Source organism: Numida meleagris, chromosome 6, assembly GCF_002078875.1.
Source record: "Numida meleagris isolate 19003 breed g44 Domestic line chromosome 6, NumMel1.0, whole genome shotgun sequence".
NCBI classification, from domain to species: Eukaryota; Metazoa; Chordata; class Aves; order Galliformes; family Numididae; genus Numida; species Numida meleagris.
Window position 1 is genome coordinate 36,660,335 of NC_034414.1, and position 22,350 is coordinate 36,682,684.

Genomic DNA, 22,350 nt, shown 5'->3' on the forward strand with positions numbered 1-22,350 from the left:
TAGACAAAGATGCATTATGGGTTGCTTTCGGTCACTTTATAGTCATATACTTTCATAAATTTTTATGTGGATGTAAGATGCGGACTTTAATGGTATAAAGCTCACAGAAGAGCTTTAGAGCACTGGAGCAACCACAGGTGAAGTTTATGTTGACAATTTATCAGCTCTTCTCCAACAAGGAAAATTGTTTTTTAGTACCTGCATATTAGCAATCACATGCTTATTATGAAATTGAGTTTTGGGGAGGACAGCCTGCCATCTGTCTTTTCCGTATTTTTTTCACAATGCATCATGCTGAAGTTAAAACTTCTGTGCTTCAAAATGGTATGAAATATGAGATGTCTATAATAGAGATACTTGGAAAGAAAAATAGATTAAATAGAAGTGTAAGTCTTCATAAACTTTATATACAGGCAACTTTGATGCTATACTTTGTTTTAGCTTCAAGTGCCCTCCATGTTTTCCACAGAATGTAGTGCCCACCATGTGCTCTTGCTGTAGATAGCTCAGTTGCAAAATTGATGACTAATTAATAAGTACCTCAGGAATGTGAGAATGTTCTCTTAAGCTGTTTCTGATTCAGGGTTGGGTTTTCTGTTGAAATAGAACTGCAAATGCCTGGTGTGGAGAATGAAAAAGATGTGTTCGGTTTCCCTTCTGTGTTCTGATATGCTAAGATTTTTATCAATAATATTGTTTTCCTGTAAAAATATCTGCCTCAGAGAAAATCTGCTGTGTAGCTGTCAGGATTACACCTCTCAGAATATGCCTGTGATGATTCAGTTAAACTGATAAAAACAGAACACTCTGCTATGTAGAAGGATTGCTGAAAATAATATTCCCAGACCCTTTCATGTGTAACAGCACTTGTATGGCAGCACATTTATTGTGCTATAAATTCCATCACTGATTTTGGCCATTTCAAATTGATTCTGCAGTAACTGTAAGTAATGAACCTTACAGACAGAGCCAAGGAAAGAAAAAAAAAAAAAAACCAAGCCAATAAACTTGTGGCTGTAGGAATACAAATTGTTGAGTTCATTTAGCCTCTGTTTTTATCAGATCATGCAGCCAATACCCCACAAAGCCAGAAAATACATCCAACAAAATATACAGTGTTGTAGCCATGGCTTGCTTTAAATTTAGCAGCTAAACCAGACACTTAATTATACAAAGCACATTTCTGTACAAAGTGTCCTGTAGATTTCACCTGAGATTTATAGGAGGTTCTTGATATAAGTGGATGACAAAAGAGGAGAACTGTTAATAGAAGTGATTTATACAGGATAATGAGCCAAATCTTGAGCTGTTTTACATGGTCAGGCAATACTAGGCATCACTGGTTTTCACTGGGCTACTAGTAGCTCGCAAAGTCAAAATATTTAAATGCTCCCAACATTTACAAATATTCCTAGCCTATTTTCCTTTCTTTACTGAGAAGTTCTATCAGGTTTAATAAGAATTGTGTTTGGTTTTTTTTTCTAAGGGTATCTTTAAAGATCTCATAGATCTTGATGAGGGGAATTTATGCACTTGTGAGAGACTTCCATAGGATGGTTTTAAAATCTACCAAAAAATGCCCTTCTGTGGCATTTGGCATTATTTTTGTAGATTTCTATTACATTTTATTGGAACCCACTGATATCACTTTGAGAAATCTATACAGTATTTAACATAATCTTATAAATGGATACCAAGGTCATGTAGATACTTATTATGGAAATAGATCATGGATACAGTCCCACTAAATCACTAGCCTGGTCATGTGACTGAAGCATATATGAAAGTACATAGGTCACTCTGAAAGTAATGCCTCTTGTTTACTTCCATGAGAACTACAACAGATACAAAGAAACAATAACGCTATTTAATAGTGTTCTGTAGCTGAGAATTTGCTCTATTTTTCAATATAGTCACACCACCAGTTATGCATTTTTGCCAGCAATGAACAACAGCCTGCCTGCTGTACTCATTTAAAAAAAAAAAATAAAAATCTGTACCGGAGGAGGTAAACCACTGTTTCACAGCTGCTATGACAGTATCATTGCCAGGAGAAGGTTACCCACACAGTCCATCTTTCATTGGCCTGAACAGATGGAAGTTAGAAGTCACCAAATCCAGACTATATGGTGGGTAGAACAGTGTAGCTGTGTGCTCCAGTCCTCAAAGTGGTATGGGGCCTGACATTAATGTGTTGCAAGATAAAGGTTGTCTAATTCTACGTCACAACTTGGGAGATTTGAGCCTTCAGCTTAGTTTGCATCGTGATGTAGTGGTCAGATTTGATGGTTTGTCTGGATTCCAGGAAATCCAGAAAAATCAGCTCTTTCATATCATAGAATGGCTTGGGTTGAAAAGGACCATAATGATCATCTAGTTTCAGCCCCCCTGCTGTGTCCAGGGTTGCCAGCCACTAGACCACGGCTGCCCAGAGCCACATCCAGCCTGGCCTTGAATGCCTCCAGGGATGGGCCATCCACAACCTCCTTGGGCAACCTGTTCCAGTGCATCACCACCCTCTGTGTGGAAAAACTTCCTCCTAACATCTAACCTAAACCTCCTCTGTCTTAGTTCAAAACCATTCCCTCTTGTCCTATCACTAACCATCCATGTAAACTGTCATTCCCCCTCCTGTTTATATGCTCCCTTCAAGTATTGGAAGGCCACATGAGGTCTCCCCGGAGTCTTCTCTTCTCCAAGCTAAACAAGCCCAGTTCCCTCAAGCTTTTTTCATAGGAGAGATGCTCCAGCCCTCTGATCACCTTGGTGGCCCTCTTCTGGGCCCGTTCCAAGAGCTCCACATCTTTCTTGTGCTGAGGGCCCCAGGCCTGGTTGCTGTACTCCAGATGGGGCCTCACAAGAGCTAAGCAGAGCGGAACAACCTCCCTCTCCCTGCTAGCCACTCCATCCCTTTACCCACTGAGCTGCATCTTGAACTTTTCTTCAGTGGGGAATTCACATGTGACTGCTCCATGGACTTCCATTTTGACTCCAGCTTGTAGTGATGACACCACATCTTGGCACTGGTAATGAGGTGAACTGGGAAACTGTCACCTTCAGCATGGGTCCTGACAAACTTGCCTGCAGTGTTCTTTCTGTTCCTGTGTGGACATTCATGGGACCCACCTGGTGCAAACTTTGCAATATTCCAACATTACCATCATCATTTCTAATGCAGTGAAGCTGATATTCAGACCCATATGCAGTTCCCTGGTTGGAATCTGCTGATTCACATGGATGAGCAGGTTGAGATGCTCTTCATTTTGTGGTGTCGCAGCTGTGTATGGCAGTCTAGAATGTGGCTTGTCTTTCATGTCACTCTTGCCACTGCTGAAATGCACCACCCGCTGCCTCATTGTGATCACATCCACTGTTTGGTCTCCATAAACATTCTGCAAGCATTAATGATGTCAGTGGGTGCCATTTTTTTTCTGCATACAGGAATTCAACACTTTTGCTTCATATACACTTCTATGTCAGATACCATTCTGTCACATTGCCCTTCTGCTCCCATCTGTCGCATGCCAAGAAAATGTAACAGAATATGGGTGGGAAGGTTGAGCTTGAGCTGCTATCAACATCTGCCTCAGATTGTGGGCCGACATAATAAAATAGGCATTACTTTCAGAGTAGTCCTCATACGTGGATATACTACCCTTAGTTGTTACCGAAAGAGCTAACGTCAGATTTTTAACTTAGATTCTGGAAAGACTGGAGTTTTTTTTTTCTACGCAGTTTTCCCAGCATTACAGGAGAGAGAACCAGGGCAATGTTTTATTCTCTGTGCAAAGATGGATAAATGTCTGAGTTGGATTCCTACAAGCCCTGCAGCACTTCCATGCATCACAGCTTGCACAGTTGTGTATCTTAAGGTCTGCACTGAGTGCTGAATTCATTCTGTATCTTCTTTTACCTAACTGTGCAGATTTATCTGATCCTCCGTATTGACAGTGAGAGATATAAAACCCTCATTTTTGAGAACAAAAGGCTTGGGTCCATTCTAGCCTCGTATAGGCCACAAAGAAACTGATTGTTGGAGGCACACTCCTTGCCTGTCTATATAAATGATTCTATTTTGTCAGTTTATCCAGTTTACAACAGCAGCCTGAGAGGAAAAAAAAGGCAACAGAAATTTTAATATTTCAGTTAAATACCAAAGATGGTGAAATTTATAATATAATGAGAGTTGACAATACTGTTTTTCCTCTCACTCTGTGCTGATTTTTGTTGCAATGACAAATGTAGTGAGTGAGTCTGAAGTCTGATGAATAGCCTCTGGTAACCAAGAGCGAAGAAACCTTGTTCATTATCTCTACTTCCCCTCTGAATAAACATTTCAGCCATCGTAAATGAGTGTGATATCAAGGGCAAATCAGTGGCTCTCATTCTAGATGAGAAACACTGACATCTGAGCAACCTGAAGGTTTTTGTGAAGGTACAAATTCTTTGACCACTGGGTGATGGGGCAGGTACACAGTTTACTTAAGTAGGATGTGATATGCGTCAAACTCCTAAATGGAGGACTTCCAGCCTCAAAAAGGGATGAATCCTGAGCATTCAAATTGTCTTTTGGTCAGGACTGAAGTGAGTGAAAGTCAGAGCTGCCCTAATTTTCTCTTGTAATTTTATTAAATTACATAGAAAAACTTATTCAAATGTAAAGAAAGATTTAGTGTGGATTGATAGATGGCATGCAACACCCTTACTGAATCTCATTTGTAAATGTGATTGATGTGGAGGTAATTTCTTGGTAACCTGTTGTTCAAAAAAACATTTTCTAGGTGCAGGGTGAGTGAAAGAAAATTAATCTCTGCATGTGAAACTTGCCAACTTTTGAATTAATTGCATAACAATTAATAAATGTTAAGCAAACAACAACAAAAAAAAGAATTAAAAATTACGGAATTGATTCCAGGTGCAGATAAACCAAGAGGCTGCCATAATTCTTCAGTGTAGCTTCAAGAACATGAATCTCATCTCATCAGTTATTGCTCTCCATTTATCCATATCTGGCATTTAGAACAATTCTGTTTTATTATGATTTTTACAAATAAATTGCTATCTATAATCTAGCTTGCTACATTGAGTGGCTTATAGAAACAAATCATAAATAGTAGTCCATTTGTAGCTGTCAAGGAGAAGGTCAGAGCTTTGCAAAGATCATCCATCTCTAAGTAGAATAGAAGTTTTTTTCTTAAAAAGAAAATAACATACCTTGTTTGGATGGACTTCAGCTAATAGTGGAAGTATAGTTTCTTGAAATACCATTTAAAAAAAACAATTCTCCACAAAATTAACTTGATTTTGGATTGCAAATCTGATGTAAAATTGGAGTGATTTGACAATACATAACTGAAATATGAAACACTCATCACTGAATATTTGTCTGCAAATTTGATTTGATTGAATGTAGGTATTTATATTTTTATGTTCTTCAAATGTTTCAGGAGAGGCTTAGGATGGCACTGTAGGCCATCAGTATCAGTATTTTATTGCATTTGACAGAATTGAGCCAAATAAGTTTGTATACTCATTCACATTGTATAGACTCAAACCAGAGCTCTGAGAGGTATAATGTTGTGCAGAAAGTCATGCAGGAGATTTCTTACAGCAAGGATGTCTCCTATTACACTTTCTTTTCACATATGTTAATTTACAGTGCTTAGTGTAAACACCTTCCTTGCATCTTCCTTATGTGACACTTTCCTTGCAACTTTGCTCAAGGAGGCTCATAACCTCCAACACTTTTACTGAAAATAAAATAGAATTGATAGGCATCAAAATAAATACAGTACGTCAAAGAAAAGTCAAAGCCTTTTACACAGCTTTCTGCGGGTACTAGCAAGCATGTCTATGGGAGATTTCCATTTGATATAGTATAGCTGGATTTCCAGAAGGGGATCAGCATGGTCTCTGACTGAAATTCGCAGAGAAATTAAACTAGCAGCAGAAGAGGAGGATCCTCTTAGGGATTAGTAAGTGCTATTTAAGAGGTCACTGTTGCTTTTTTTTTTTTCAGAGACTGTTGTTCCTGGGGCCTTTGGTTTTTTACATAGTAATAAATTAAATGAAAACTAAGTAGAACAGGAAAGTTACAGTGCTTATTGTACTGTAGTAATGCAAGCCTAATGAGAACAGTAGCACAAAAACTTCATGATTCTGTGAGAAGGGGCCATAAAAAGCAGATAAAATTCAGTTGAGGTAAACGTGAAATAATACACTTGGGGGAAAAAACAATCCTGGCTGTATATGTAGATTGATGAGCTCTGAACTAGCTGTTACTGCTCAGAAGAGATAGCTTGGAGCTGTAATGTGTGGTCTATGAAAGGAATAGCCCAGTGCTCAGTAGCAATCAGAAAGTAAACAATACTAGGAATAGAAACCAAAACAGAAAATGTCACTATTCCACTGTACAAATAAATGTTGTGCCTTTATCTTTAATACTTGTAGTCTTATTATCCTACCTCATCTCAAACTGAAGATAATATAACAGCAAAACAGTGACAACATTGATCAACGTGGCAGAACAGCTAAAATACACCTAGGAGATTCTGCTTGGAAGAAAGATGACTAAGGAGACAGATGGCAGAAACATCAGTGTATAGGGAAGGTGAATAGGGTATAATTTTCTGCAGTCTCTCAATATGTGAGGTGGGAAACAAAATTAAAGTAGTAAATAGCAAATCCCAAACAAGCAAAAGGAGATACTCCCTAAGTCCATAGTTCATCAGTGATACTCATTGCCACAGGGCGCTTTGAATGCCAAAACAAACACATGCCTTTAGCTCAAGAACTCCTGGGAGAATATGCAAGGGAAATGTCATTTATATGCTTGCCTAGCTTGATAAGTCTTCCTTTCTCAGCTGTCATTGGCCATTCCAGGAGAGGATGCTGACCTGTGGTTTGAGCTGCTGCAAGTGCTCATATGGGTTTCAGTTGCTTCTCTAAAAGGGCTCTGGTGATATGACTTTGCCTTCCCCTACTACCAGGCTCTGTAAGGACAGTTCAGGACTTGGGGCTTGAAGGCTGAATGCCAGTTATGTTCTATATCAGGACCATATGAAATTTTTTAAAAACTGTTCAAATATAATGCTGAACTCATTCAGAGAACTACTGAGGTTAGGTGTTGGCAGACGTTCCAGAGAACTTCTGTATCCCATTCTGTATTCACTCGTGTTCCGCATCTGGATGCGGAGGTTATTGGCCCCCTCTAGCAGCTTTTCTGAGACATGCAATTGTATATTTGGAAGAAAACCACCTCATATACGTTTCTATATGTTTTCTCCTTCTGAATCAGAAATACAGAGTTGAGTCATAAGTGTCACTGATGGTGAGAGGGAGCACATTAATATTGCCTAATTTTGAATCTTTTTTGCCCATCTCCATCTTTGGTTTTTGGCATTTTACAGGAAGGATCTTCCAGTAACACTTGTGTGTTTGTACACAGCAAGTGGTAAGTGTCATGCTAGGAGAAACTATGCAAGCAGTAAAATCAACAAAATAGTTGCTTGTCTGCGTAAGAGCCTGTACCAGCACCATTACGACAAGCAGAGGAACTGTGGTATTAATGACATTCAAAGGGTAGTTCTCAACCTCTTTTGTAGTGTGTCCCTGCTTTTTTATGACAAAAGCTCAGATCGTTGTGCCCATTCAGCCACAAAATAAAGAGCAAGTATGATTTTTCTTGACTGTCCTCAGAACAGATTCTGGTGTGCTACCATGGGTGGAGAGCTGAAGTAGAACACACACATTTCAGTCTTAATCAAGCCTAAGCTGGGGAATACATTTTTTTTATTCACAGACAACAACATTTTCTTCTTTTTTTTTTCTCTGTGTGTTGGAAAAATGTATTAATATCAGATATTTTGTTTTATCTAATTCTTTCTCACGGTGCAGAGAATCACCTAAGGTAATTTTTGGGTTGCTAAAAACAACATCAAATAAAAATGTGGGAAAAAGGGGGAAAAAAAGGAAAAAACACTTCTATTTCTCGCTCCAAAGATAGAATTAAAGACACTACATCTGAAGAATGTTTATTACTGGTTATCTTTAGTGCAACAAGACTTGGTTGCCCTAACATACATGATTCAGGCTAACTTTAAAAAAAAAAAAAAAAAAAAAGTTCTAGCCTCTCTGTTGGAAAATGATATAGCCAGTTTTCCACCCCTAGATATCATGATAAACTCTGTTGGAACTGATGGCACAGAAATCCTTTCTTGGGTTTATTTTTTACTTCTAACAAGATCACCAAAATTCTGGAATAGCAAGCTCTGGGAGAGTTTGCTCATGGGCAGGGTTGACAATTCCTTTATTAGAACCAGCTCACTTCAATAACTAAATGCTTTCAACTTTCTTTAAATGGTATTAAGGAAAAAATATCCTGAAGGCATTATTTTTAAGGGGGACTTCAAACATTCTGTGAGAAGAAAAAGAAATGCAACATATTTGAACACCAAGGGAATTGCAGTCAAAAATCTGTTAAAGTGGAGCTATCTTTTGAGTTTCAGGGTTAAATAATTATTAACCATAAACCAGGGATACAGACTACCAAAATTTCTGAGGCATTCTGGATTCCTAGCTTATGCCAGCAATTGCCAGATTCTATAATAGATCTGTTGGAAATAAGTTAGTTACATAACCTAGATTTAAAATTAACTGTTTCATTTATTTCTCTGAATTCAACATACAAAATCCATTATAACATTTGCTAGGAGTGTAAGAACATCCTGGATTCTTAATCATTTTTACTGTGTAGGCTTAATTCTCCAATAACTCAATATTAGATATTTTAGAGTTTATATTTAAAAGCAGTTCTGAAGCAAGCAGAGCAAATCTGCAAGAGCAAATCTGCTCATCTTGAATCCTTCTGCAAATGGTCTGTTCTGGAGGTCACATAAAAGAGATTCTTTTTCTAGCTTAAACCTGTCTTTTCTAAATAGATCTCAACCTGATCTCATTTAATGCATTGATGCCTGGTTTCTTAGTCATTATATTTGCTGTATTACATATCAAAAAGACTCTTGAGAAATTCCTTAGAATTGATAATTCTAATTTCTTATGTATAGCTACTCTATATTCACTCTGAGGACAGCAGGATTGTATGCTAAATCACGAACTGTAAAAATGGATCTCTTTGTATATAGGTTTGTATTAAATTGAGATACTTTATTTTTTTCCTGTTCGTTGCTACACACGGGTTCCTAGTGTCAGTTTGTATTTGGCTGTTTGAGTATATTAAAGTTCTGCTTGTGCTTATGATGTTCTTGCCAAGAGCACTCTTGCAGCAATCTGCACTAGAACAGTCTTTGTGCCAATTACTTCAAAAAGTGCACTGTTATAAAACCATTTTTTATGGCTATTTTTTCAGGTTGCAGTGTGGTGATTTCATTCATTTTCTTCTTTTTCCATTTCTTAAGTAAGTTGATCTTCTTCAAATGCTTGTAAATTTTGGATTATGAAAAAATGCATTGTTGATATATCTAGTTGTTAATAAAATCTTAAGAGTTCAAAGGTATTAAAAAAAAACCTGGCATGTTGAATTACTGCATATAATTAAAATATATTATTTTATATTAGTATATATAGAGTTCCTATTGAGGAGGCTGACTATGAAAATGGAGTTTGCAGTTGTATAAGGAAAAATAAATGAAAAAATAGAATATAGTAACTCAGCAATGTTTGTTTTGCTAATGCTGCGAAGCAAATTTCTGGAGTGTTGGCTTCACATCATCTTTTATTTAGAGAAAAATAGGTGATCTGTTCCAATTAGTAAAAAATCACAACACAGGAAATGAAGGAATGGTAACATATTTTACTATACAAATATGCTTTTAAATTGAGGGTTTTAATCTTGCAATGTATGTTAGTGTGATTAATGTCAGTGCAAGACTGGACCTCAGTGCTGACATGGGAGTCATCGTGGTGATAAAGATATGTGTGTGTCAATATATTACAGAACATTGCACTATGCTGTACTAAATAATTATTCCTAACATGTTATCCTAAATGATAAAATGAAGGTACTGTTGTGCAATAGAACAAAAAGTCATTCTTACATCAGGGGTCTGATAATGTTGATCTAATGCTATCCAAAATGCAGATGTATTTTTTATTAATTGTTCTTGAGCAGCCTCTGGTCTTCTGTTCATTTCCCAGATAGTTACAATTTGATGACTCTTGAAAAACAACCTGTTGTACACTCCTGAAGATGCCTTTTATTTTATTTTTGTAATGGCAGTTTTATGCATTGTTTCTCATATAACAGTCTTCCATTACTTCCACAATGTGGTTGCAGTTTATTGTTTAGATAATGCTAACCTAGCCACTTCCAGATCAGTGAGCTTCATATGATAGGTGTAAGGTTGGCAATGTCAGGTTCTTGTTTTTACTCTGCTCTTTTGGAGAGTTAGAAAGTGGTCCCCATCCCCTTCCTTGTAGTTCATTATCTAGTGAGAAAGAAGTGAGAGATAAGAGCTTGTGCATCCTGAGATTGAGGTAGAGTTGGAGTTAGGCATCCCAAGAGGTTTTTGTATGAGTGATCAAAACACTAGCTTTTATGCAGAAGACTAACTGTTCCCTGTGGTGCACCTGAATGAAAGTGACTGGCTATTCCACTTGCTACTGGAGTCAGTAGCTCTTACATGCAACAAATAATACTCTACTTGGGTCCTTTTTGGTATTGAGCAAGATCTATGAACTGAGCTTGCCAAGCCAGGGTGCTTCTCATGTGATGCATGTCTTTAAGCATGCAATGAGTTTGAGGTCTCATAAGGATACATTTTTAAACCTCTTAGGATTAGACTAAATTCTGCCTCTGACTGTTCTAAGCAGTGAAATAGCTTTTGAATCTTATTATTTGGAGAGAGTGATGTCTGGGGAGAGTGGAAAAACCAAGAGCGTCTCCAAAAAGTAGTATTGACTTTTTAACAATAAAATACATCCTGAGACTGAATATACTGTTTAAATGTAAATATCATTTCCATTTCCAAACTGTCTTTTGCAGGTGTATTTGAGGGGATTTAAAATGCACTTGCAGGTGGTAAAGAGGCAATTGACCTTGAAACTATGTATGTGTTGGGAATAATGTTTGCCCTCCTTGAAATCAGGCTTGCATTCTTTGAAAGGGTGCTCAAGACCACAACTCTTAACAGTGGTTCAAGTAGCATTCAGTGCAAAACTGAATTAAGATTTAGTGCATTTTACTTTCAGAGGTGTTTCTCAGGATTCAGAGATTATTTCCTAGACTCTTTTTCTTAGCCACCATTGTTCACAATGGCTCACTGACGACTAGTTTCCTTTGTTCTGGCGCAAACCTGATATAGTTGGACAAGGCTTATGTGTAGAAGCAATATCTTTCATTAGATGAACCGCTGTTGTCAGGAAAAAAAAGAGTTCTGGGCATACAAGCACTTATTAAAGAATAAAACTAAAACAGCAAACTTCTGAGCCAAATAAGAGTTTAGAACACTTATTGTAAGCAGACATGTTATTCTCTTATGCCACCCAACAGAAAAAGTAGGTGGTATTATGAATTTGAAGGAAAGAAGATATGAAACTTATCTTGGAATGGAAAAAAGACAGTGACACAACAGGAGCGTGGATCTGCAAACTTCTTTATCTGTGAGGTAATTCATCAGGTTTCCAGACATGCAGGAATGCCCAAGAGTGGCTACTAGGCATGTGCAATCTAATTTACATGACACATGCTGCAAGTCCAATGTGTCCTCTGTGTACTAAAATAACTGTATATGTGATAGAGAATTGATGTGTGTGTACAGCATGTTGGATGCATGTGGGACACATCAAACTTGCTCCACATGTGGATTAATCAATATACTGCAGCTGTAGTAATATGCCATTTTCAACACCAAAATGGCATGCTCTGTGGGACCTCATATTAGGAATACTGCAGTGTTTACTGAAATGCAGTAAGTCTGAGAATGGAATATGCAACTATTACAGAAGCTGCAAACACGTGACCTTACTGGACCTCTTTGAACCCAACTGCTGCTGTATGACAAGGATCAGCAAGTTTCATGTTTTTCTAAACCTTTCCTGAAGATTGGGAGAGCCGCCTGAAGATTAGGAGAGACAACAAGGCAGCAGAACCCCAGAATTAAATGGCTTCTGACCACAAGAAAACATAAGCAAATCATAGAATCATAGAATCCTTGGAGTTGGAAGGGACTTTTAAAGATCATCTAGTCCAGCTCCCCTGCAATGAACAGGGACCTGCACAGCTTGATCAGGTTGCTCAGAGCCTGGTCCAGCCTTGGCCTTGAAAGTCTCCAGGGACAGGGTATCCACCACCTCTCTCAGCAACCTGTTCCAGTACCTCACCACTCTCACTGTAAAAGACTTTTTCCTTATATTTAATCTAAATGTACCCTCTTTAATCTTGAAGCCATTTCCCCCTTGTTCTATCACCACAGATCCTGTGGAAGAGTCTGTCCCCTTCTTTCATGTAGCTCCCCTTTAGATACTGACAGGCCTCTATCAGGTCATCTTGGAGCCTTCTCTTCTCCAGGCTGAACAGCCCCAGATCCCTCAAGCCTGTGATCGTCGGAGACGTATTTCATCCTCTGGGTCATTTTTGTGGCACTCCTCTGGACATGCTCCAACAGATCTCTCTCCCTCCCTCCCTCTCTCCCTCTCCCTCTCCCCCCTGTTCTGATAATTCCATATCTGAACACAGTATTCCAGGTGAGGCCTCACCAGAGGCACAGAGTACAGGGGCAATATCACTCCTCTTGACCATGCATCTTTTGATGCAACCGAGGATACAGTTGGCCTTCTGGGCTGCAAGGGCACGTTGCTGGCTCTTGTCCAGCTTGCCATCCACCACTACCCTGAATCCTTTTTGGCAGGGCTGTGCTCAATCCTTTTATCCCCCAGCTTGTATTGACAGTGGAGGTTGCCTCAACACAGATGCAAGACTTGTGCTTAAAAGTGCTGTGGTGACTGTGGAAGGGTACAGGGAGAGGAGAAGACAACACTGACAGATAAAGAGTACACTGAAGTTTAGGTTGATAGGCAGGGTTATACTTTGATGTCAGTAAAGGAGACTTTTTGGGATATCACTGAACTGCAAAAACAACAGTAGACTCCGTTTTCTTTGAAAAGCTCAAAGGAAAGCCTGTTTCCAAATGTCTGATCTTAGTTTAGAAATCACCTGAAACCATTTAGGCATGCTTTATCATGTGCTGTGTTAAAACACGTCTCTCTAGTGTTACAGACAAGTTTAGAGATAGGTGTTCACATGTCCATAAGTAAATGAGCAAATAACTCTTCCAAATCTATGGCTACAACTTCTAAGATTCAGCCAATTTTAGCTGCTGAAATTAAGTGTATTTTAAAGGTTTAGATGTTGATTTTGGAAAGATACAATAACACCTTTGAAAGACCAAAGCAAATATATAAATTCTTGAGAATCACAGGTGTTTTTTTTTTTGTTAGGGGGGAGAAATGTATCTGTGAGATGTTCTTAAGACAGCTGGATAAAAATCCAGGCACAGAATCTGAATTAGGATGTTTTCATACATGCCTGTCTTGTCAAAATTTGGGTTTAAATCCAAATTTTAAAAAAAATTTAAAATTATAGCTTAAGCTATAATTTTAAGGTTTCAAATTTAATGTCTCATTAAGATAAATGATGTGGAGGGGGGAGTTTTTCCAGTGCTGTAGTTTCAGTCCTGTAGTAAATTGGCATGGTGATTCACACAGAGAACAAAAGAAATAGTTTAGAAATTTATTTCTAATGGAAGTTGAACTTTTGAAGAACACAGAGATATCTGAAAGGTAAAATTCACAGATTTTTCATGCTTCCAGGTTTTTAATGCCTCTGGTAATACATGTCCTTACTCTTACATCACATGTATGTGAAAAACTAGATGTAATATTTAAAGATACCTTTTGACAAACAAAGTCTTTCCATCTCTAGAGGTGAGATTCAGCTTTAAAGGATGGTGAGCAGTTTCCAGATGTGTTTTTTCAAGTACTGGGCTTTCCTTTCCTTAAGTCCTGACAGAGGAAAGGTTTTATCAAGGTCTTTGTGATGTTCTTGTTTATAATGAGAAGACATTAGTAGAGCACATCTAAGTATTTATCACGAACAGATGACTAAAGAGAGCATATGGCAGGGAAAATAAATATATATTTGTCCAAGCAGTGTGGCTTGTTAATGCTCCCACACTCATCATAAATTGTGTATACATGTACTTATAATATTTTGCAAATCCCTTTTCTAATCAGCTAAAAATAGAAGCCAAATAATTATTTTTTCTCTGGTATTAAAGTGTCAGGCAAAGTTGATTTAGAATTTTTTTTAACAAAGCAGTTAAACACTACAGAAGATTTTTATAGTATTTGTTTTGCTTCAGTCTGACATCTTTACAGCAGGATACGTGTTCTATTTATTTCACGGGGTTAACAGTTCTATTGTTGCAGAATGATATTTGGTTCACGTGCATGTTTATCCAAGTACAAATATTATACAACCTTACAAGCAGTAATACAGGTTAGAGTGGTCTATGTCAAATCCTAATCTAGATCAGGACATAGTTTGTTGTGATTTCCCTCCACTTCTATATGACGAAAGCATCAAGGAAGTTAGAATATCTGTCAGTAAATAGTTTGCAACTCAAAAAATAAAAATTCTCGGAACCCAGACCACCTTCATTCAGTTTAAAAAAAAAAAAAAGAACAAAAAACCTACTAATTTCAGAGTGCCCTATTCATTTGGGAGTTTGGGAGGTACATAGAGTAATGCTCGTAATGCTGGGGAAATATGTATAGCTCTTGACATAAAAAAGTTTCTGATGATCCCTTTGGTCAAGAATATAGCGTTTACCCACCTTTTATATAATGGACAGAACACAGTATCACTATCTTACTGTGACACCTAAATGTGACAATCTACTTATATAGTATTACCGGAAAAAAAAAGGTTATTATAGTTTAAAGATGGATTTTGATTGTTCAGAAGAAAACATTTATAAATAAAGCTGCACAGAAGAGCTGCCTTTTGTTTTGCTTTTCAGAATATTCCTATCAAATTTTTGTTGAATATTTACATGTGCATCCAAGTATTGGCCTTCATATAACAGTTTATTCTTGCACTTTAACTTCATTAAAGTCACTATACTAATTTAGAGTATGATAGACTAGTGCTCTGGGATTGAATTATAAAGAGATTAATTTTAGCTACTGGCAATAATTGACCCCATAATTCCTATCACCCCTAATCTCAATTCAAATGAACCAGTGTTAAAAGTGGCAATAGTCACAGTGTAGACAAGGTCGTGACAGCTAGAATTGTTTTTTACTACCAATTAGATTTCCCACTTGGTGAGTTTGACTAATGTCACAGAAAGGGGTTTCGAGCATGGAAATAGTTTCTTTTGAGACACACAAGCACTGAAACTGGTGAGCATTTTGTTGTACATTTCCCAGTGTACAGAATCAGAATGCAACTGAGCACTGATGCTTAAAATTTGAATTCATCTGGAGATTTAGAACCTGTCTGGATCCATGAAAGAGCTAGAAACAAACAGTAATTTGAATCTGAAAGCTAACTTTCTTGAAACTCAACAATGTTAAAATATAGTGTGTCTAGGATGTTTGGAACCATCTCTTGCGATAATACATTTGAGGTGTACTTCGAATGAGGAACCAAAACAAAAGAGTGAGTTTTAATTGAACAGACAGTTGTTCAAAATCAAATCATGTAGATACTTAGCTGCAAGTGACATAGAGACTTCAAAAAATACAAGGAAGATATCAATGGATTTTAAATATGATATATCTTAAATTTTCCCCTAAGCGATAGTGCCAACTTCAAACATACTAGCATAACAGTTTTATGAGAAAACAACAGAACAATACTTTTGCATAGCATGTTCAGCATAAGATTATTTTTTACGTTATTACTAGTTCTCCATCAGCATTTTTCCAAGCATTTACACATTAGTGTTTCTGGAGTAAGCTGAAACTGTGTGATAAAATGAGACAGATAATGATAAAAAGCATACGTATATGCAAGCCTAGCTAGAAGGAGCAAAATACACTACTACTGTCCCTCCTGTGAAGTTAATCCTATGTCTTTTAGCCATTTCTTCATTAGCTAATGAGGTCTAGGGGAAAAAAATAAATTAAAAAAAAATCTGCTTGAAATGGTGTTTTTGCATCCTTGCCTTTAGGTACTTCTACAAATATTTATGGAATAGTTTGTTCTTGAAAGGTACATTAAGTGTGAGTTTAGGCAATAATTACTTCTAATGTGAGAGGTCAGAAATCTGCAACTGAAATGGACAAACAAAACAAATAAGCAGTTTCCTCCTTCTGATTCACCATTCTGGCTGAAATGCTAAATAGCGAAGAAGGGAGAAATTTTAATGATCAGGTTTGGGGCGGAGAAGCGAGAATGGGAAAACTTCAAGGCTCAGATCACAGATCTGCCAGCATGAATTAGATTTGAATTTAGATGCACTGTGTGGTTTGTAGTCTTATTCATGAGTTTCTTCTCTTTCACTTAACTATCAGTCTCTTATCAGAAGTAAGCAAAGGGCTTGGCTGCTGTCTTTGTGAGATGAGTATCAGAGGACATGTAACTGCATCCCAACTCTGTCACCTCTCCCATACTAACCAACACCTCTGCTGACTGCTGCATAGCAAGTCTGGGATCACAGTGAAAGTGACTCCTATGCTCTGTAATCCTATTGTTCATGTTGATGCTGGAATGCACTCTGAGGATGAAAATCTGGAAGAGGCTCCAACGGCCAGTTCTTAGGACACCTTATGCATTTATACAGGAACTGCAGTTTCCATTTTCAGTTTGGTGCTTTTATTCTGTTGAAAAAACAACCCATTTATTTTTTTTTCATGGTAGAATTACTGAAGGAGTGAAGCTGCAACTGTTCGATTATTCTGTATTCAGAGTTTCAGTTTATTCTATTTCATTCAACATTCTTAAACTTTCACTCTCCAGGAGTACAACTGCATCTGCTGAGCATCTTCTGGCAGTATCTTGTAAACAGGGAGAGAAACCACCAGCCCCTAGAGTTCTCAATACATACACAGTGCATTAAGCAAAGGCATTTTATTTCTACCAACTTGTTAAAAGCTTACAAGGGGTACAAGAAGACCGAGTAAACCGATCACTTGCACCTGTTGCTTCTCAAATTGTCAACCACAAATAAGTAAATCAAGTCTGTGAGCAGTGTTACCATGTGTAGGTGGCTAGCAATTCAATTAAAACCATTCTGGAAAAGTTTCAAAGCTAATGATCTTTTAGCCTCATATTCAGTTTTAAAATGTTAGGAAATTAATGCTCCTTTTCTAATTTCATTATTTCAATTTCTCCTCTCCTTTCTTTTATTGGATTCCTAGGGGGTTCCTTTGTTATTATTATTCTCTCTTTCATAACAAACACTACAATAAAAATCAATAGCACAGGAGTTCTGAGTTTTTATTTGATGAATGTGAAGCATTTGCCTGTTATATTCTTGTCTTTTTTTTTTTTTCCATGAGGACATATTGACAGCCAGTATTAATCAGCTTCACGCTAATACTGGCAGTTACTTATTACAATTTTTGGCTGTGGTAAGTGCTCTATAGGGTATAGTAATTATATCCTTTAAAAGAAACTGATGTAATGGTCACATCTAGAATTCACTGGGGTTTCTTTTACTGTTTTTACTTTCCAGGTGATTCATATAACAGGCCGCTTACGTCTGAGAGTGTCACTGTCTCACGGACGGACAGTACCCAGCCAAATCATGGGACTTGTTGTCGTTGCTCATGCTTTGCCACCTCCTACAATTAATGAAGTCAGGATTGACTGCCACATGTTTGTCACTCGTGTGAATATGGACCTCAATATCATTTACTGTGAAAATAGGTACAGCTTTTAGTTCCTTTTTGTTTTACTTGCATGTATTCTTTATTCTATTGGCTTGGTAAAAAGTTTTGAAATTTATGTTTACTGCAATGTCACTCTGCTGTTGTTTGAGAGCTCTGGATTCACTCTCATTGTCATCATCTTCATTATGGTTGCATTCTTAGGGGATAAATTAAATACTATATTTTGAAGGAATTGTTCCTTAAATAGGGGAAGATAGACCAGAAAAGCTTCCTTTAAGCTTCCCTTGCTTTTTACAATCTCCCATTGTACTTTACAGAGGCAAGATTCAGGACTGCTTGTGTGATTTATATGGCTGTCCTTATATGCTCCTCTATTTCCACAAGTCCTACTTTCTTTACAGTTTCCTGGTTTTGAACAAATTTGTGGATTACAACACATTGTGCTTAGTGTTCAATGGAACAGAAGCACATATGGCTTAAATAGTAAGCTAGGAGAGGTGGGATCTGTTGCAGATAAGAGGTGGGAAAACAGTAGAATAAAATTGTTTAAGGTCATGTTGGGAAAAGCAGCAGTGAAATGAGAAGAGGTGATGAGGAGTTGGCAGGAGAGGGGGTTATTTTTAATGTGATAGAGACAAGTGATTTAGGAAAGCAGAAGATGATAAAATTTAAATTCAGCTTTCTACTCCCTATGGCCAGGGCACCAGGAGTGGCAGGATCTCCAGGGCAGTCAGAGCCTATCCCACCAGGACCAGGGGAGCCAGTGGCAGTGGTGCCACCCTAGCCTGGGACACTAGACACCTCCCTGGGAGCAGAGCCAGGCCGAGGCCAGGCCAGGTCATGGGCCTGCGAGTGGGCTTGGCTCAGCAGGGCTGGCCAGTGTACCTCACTGTGGTTTAGGGTGATGGACCTGGGCTGACATGGAGTTCTGGGCCTGGGCAGCATGGGAGGAGTCTCAGGAGGCGTCTCAGGAGGCATGGTCAAGACTGTTAATGCTTATTGTTATCATCGGGACCCTTGGAAATACAAATAAAATGTAGAGAACAGGTATTTAGAGCAGGATGAAGAGATCTGAGCTGGAAGGTATAAGGAAAAAAGGATGTTGGAGTTCTGTTGATGGAAATCTGAGAGAAAAGCCAAAAAACTTTGTCAAGAGAACCTGTCATCAAAAAGTAGAACAAGTGAGATGACTCAGGCAAGTTTTTCATGTGACGGCAGAAATCACATGTTATAAATTAAGAGTTCAAGCTCTCTGTTATGAGCAATAATAGAATACCTCTGCGGAGACTAGTACATCAACATAAATGCTTTGTTGAATCAGGGCCTTACACAATCTACAATAATTTTGAGTTTCAATTATGAGGTTATCTTTGCTGTCATGTTGTTGAACTGCCACAATAATAATAGTAAAAATATTACTTGGCTATTAAAGAGAACATTTCATCTAAACTTCCAGAGTATTTTCTAAAGGAAAATGTATTATCCTCATTTTTAAATTTGGAGAAACTGAGCCATAGTAGGTGGCTTTCACAAGGTCATACAGAAAGTTGAGTATAAAAATTTACGCTGGCTTTTTACCTGTGATTCTACCAGTGAGCATCTAGAATATGTATAGTCTAGCAGCTAGTGAAAGAGCTCTGGGGTTTAGCAGTAGGATCTAGAAGAAACCTTTCGCCTTAGTATTTGACTTGACCTACCCTGGTGGTAATGGAAAGCAGCTACCACTGCAGAGCTCATCAGTGGCTTTTGTAAAATGAATTTCTGGTATCTGTCCAGTTCCTAATTAACAGATTACCTTTTAACAAAATCACCTGCACTTACTGTTACCTTTGCTGGCAACCTCAATGGAAAAAAAAGCCAGGAATGAAATGAATGTGGAAAATGAACTATTCCATCAGGTCAAGTATGATATAAATTTTTGGACTGCATTAGAAAGGTTTACACCTTCTCTGCTTTCAGTATGGCATTTTTATGAACCCTGTATCGTGTGTGTATGGGTTTAATTAAACAGTTTTTTCAAACTTTCCATGTATTTTCCTGTAGCAATAAAACTTTAAAATTCCTTGAGAAAGGCATCACTGAAAAACCTAAAGTGCATCACATGTGGAATGCTGTTTGGTAATCACAAGGAAAGAGCTGATGATGTGTGGTAAACTATGGTAAGCTAGCTTACTTATGCAAGAAAACATTGAGCATAATAACATTTTTCATTAGAGAAGGTAAAGGCAATGTCATGAAGTTGCTTTTCCCTGTCTGTGATGTATTTTTTTCTTGTACAGTAGGATAGAATGCATATGATGATACTTGAATTTATGTTGCAATAGTTACATTTTAAGCCTCAGTGGCAGTGGTAAAAAAAAAAAAAAAAAAAAAAAATTACAAAAGGAATTTCAAATAGTAGAAACTCTTCTTCCAGGACTGAGAGGTGAATATTAGCTCAGTGAGACAGCAGGGTTTCCACTGCTGAAAAACAGTGTTAGATTGACAGGACTTAAATTTCATAGCAAGTACAAAGTAGAATAAGACTATTAAAGCTGGAGGAATGGAAAGGGCACAAGAAGGCAAGGAAGTAACTGAACTGCTGATATGAGGCTGTCAGATGAATTATCTGGGCATGTGCCAAGGCCATTCTCTGACTTGAGGAAGCTGGGATCTCTTCTCGGGCTATAGAAAAGGAGTTTAAGTATCCTTTCCTGAATATATGGGCTTGACTCCTGGTACTTAGGGGCAGCAGGGAAATTCTTCGTGGTGTAACAGTAAAGCAAGTGCAGTGCTGATGAAAACAGAAAAATAGGTCCATGCTGGGGAAGCCATAAGCATTAGTTATGGAGCAGTGGGGAGTTACTAGCAGCAGCAGGGAGTACCGAGCAGAGGCCATGCTACTTAACTGAAATAAATGTTCACAGTGGACCACTGGATCAGTAGGGGTGAGATCAATAGTACTCCTAATTTTCCAAGTGGTTGCCTACATGCAATAGCAGGGAGCAAGAATGACATAACTCAGGTATTTGGGTGCATCTTGTTACTTTGTTCTGAATGAAGATATCTGCATCAGAATCCTGGAGTCAGTGCAGAAACTAGTCAACAACTGTTGACTTCCCTGTGAAACAGTATCAGTTAGTGCACTGGCTCTTTCTAAAAATTAATACTTTATTATGTGACTGTTGAACGGAGATGTAAAATTTTGGTCCTAAAATTCAATATGTCAATCCATACCTGCTTTCCAAATGTGAGATTCATGTCGTCTAAACTAGTCTAGCATTTATTTTTGAGTCAGTGGAATGAGAAAGGCACCTACAGAGGACAAGCCATCTTGGACTATGGTAAAAGAGCTAAAACCAAAATAAAGAGACTGCTGCTAGAAGACAGTATCAACCTCTGTTGTCTGTATCAACTCACCGTGTATCCCAAATACAAGGGGTTTGGCCTGTTTGTCATGACAATGGTTGCCAATAGATCCTTAAGATGTGCAGAAAGTGTCTTGTTGAGAGAGATTCGAGTGCAAGTATCTGCACATTTTCATCCTAATTCAGCAAAGCACATATCCCTATCTTTAAATTTCAATTATATTAATAGTCCTGTAATTCAATGGAACGACCAGTCTGCTCACAGGTAAGCCTGTGCTTATGTTTTAGAGGGACAGGGTCTGCCTATTCAGCAGAACTGAGTTCCTACTGATCTACCTGTTGCTTTATGTTGTTGGGCTGGGAGCCATAAGATCTAGTGCTCTAAAATATATTATAACGTTTCTTTCTTTTCACTCTGTTAATGATCTATTTTGCATCGTAGATAGATACTTTTTATATAAGTGTCCAATTTGATGTAATTTCCTTTCCTTCTGGTTTTGGTGTCGTTGCTTGTCAGTGATCATCACGTACATCTCTAGATTCTTTCTGTTTCTTCTTCCATTTTTTTAATCTTAAAAAAAAATCCTATATCCTTCACATATCTGTTTCAAACAGCTGTTTGTTAATATTTTCCTTAAATTTAAGAGACTGAATTTGCTTCTATAGATGCCTTGCTTTGTTCATTTTTAAGTGTAAAGACTTTACACAAACACTGCTGCAGAGAAGCAAAATACATCTGAGTCAAATTAACCAGAGGGGAGAGCAGAATGACAGTCCTCCCTGTGAACTGTAGCACCCACAGTCTGGGTGCATCATAGGGCTGTGGCTGTGACGCTGCACAACCCATTTCTCCCCTTCCACAACACAACTGCTCCCATACTTCTAGCTGGCCATGTCTGTTGTTAAATAACACAAATGTTCAAGCTGGCATGTCCTTCTTTCCCTGCAGCCACTGGAACAATCACATGAGGACTGAGAGTGACAGAACTTCCATCTGTCAAGAGATTGTCCTTTTATTATGTACTGGACTTCTCCCTGATCTTGAAGCAGAGCCACCTCCTAAGAGAAACACAATATCCTGAGGCCAAAGAGAGAACAAAATGTGCCAGTGAGGAGAGTATAGAGCTGAGAAGAGGAGAGGCTT

At 38.0% G+C, this 22,350-nt stretch overlaps 1 protein-coding gene across 2 annotated transcripts in view; it reads left to right on the forward strand.

Moving 5' to 3' along the window:
- Nucleotides 1–22,350, forward strand: part of NPAS3 (neuronal PAS domain protein 3) — a 629,619-nt gene that overhangs the window by 576,547 nt on the left and 30,722 nt on the right. For both annotated transcript variants that reach the window (XM_021402757.1, XM_021402758.1), the window contains one exon: nt 17,703–17,896. In XM_021402757.1, the coding sequence (XP_021258432.1) occupies nt 17,703–17,896 (194 nt within the window). The remainder of the gene's footprint in view (nt 1–17,702; nt 17,897–22,350) is intronic.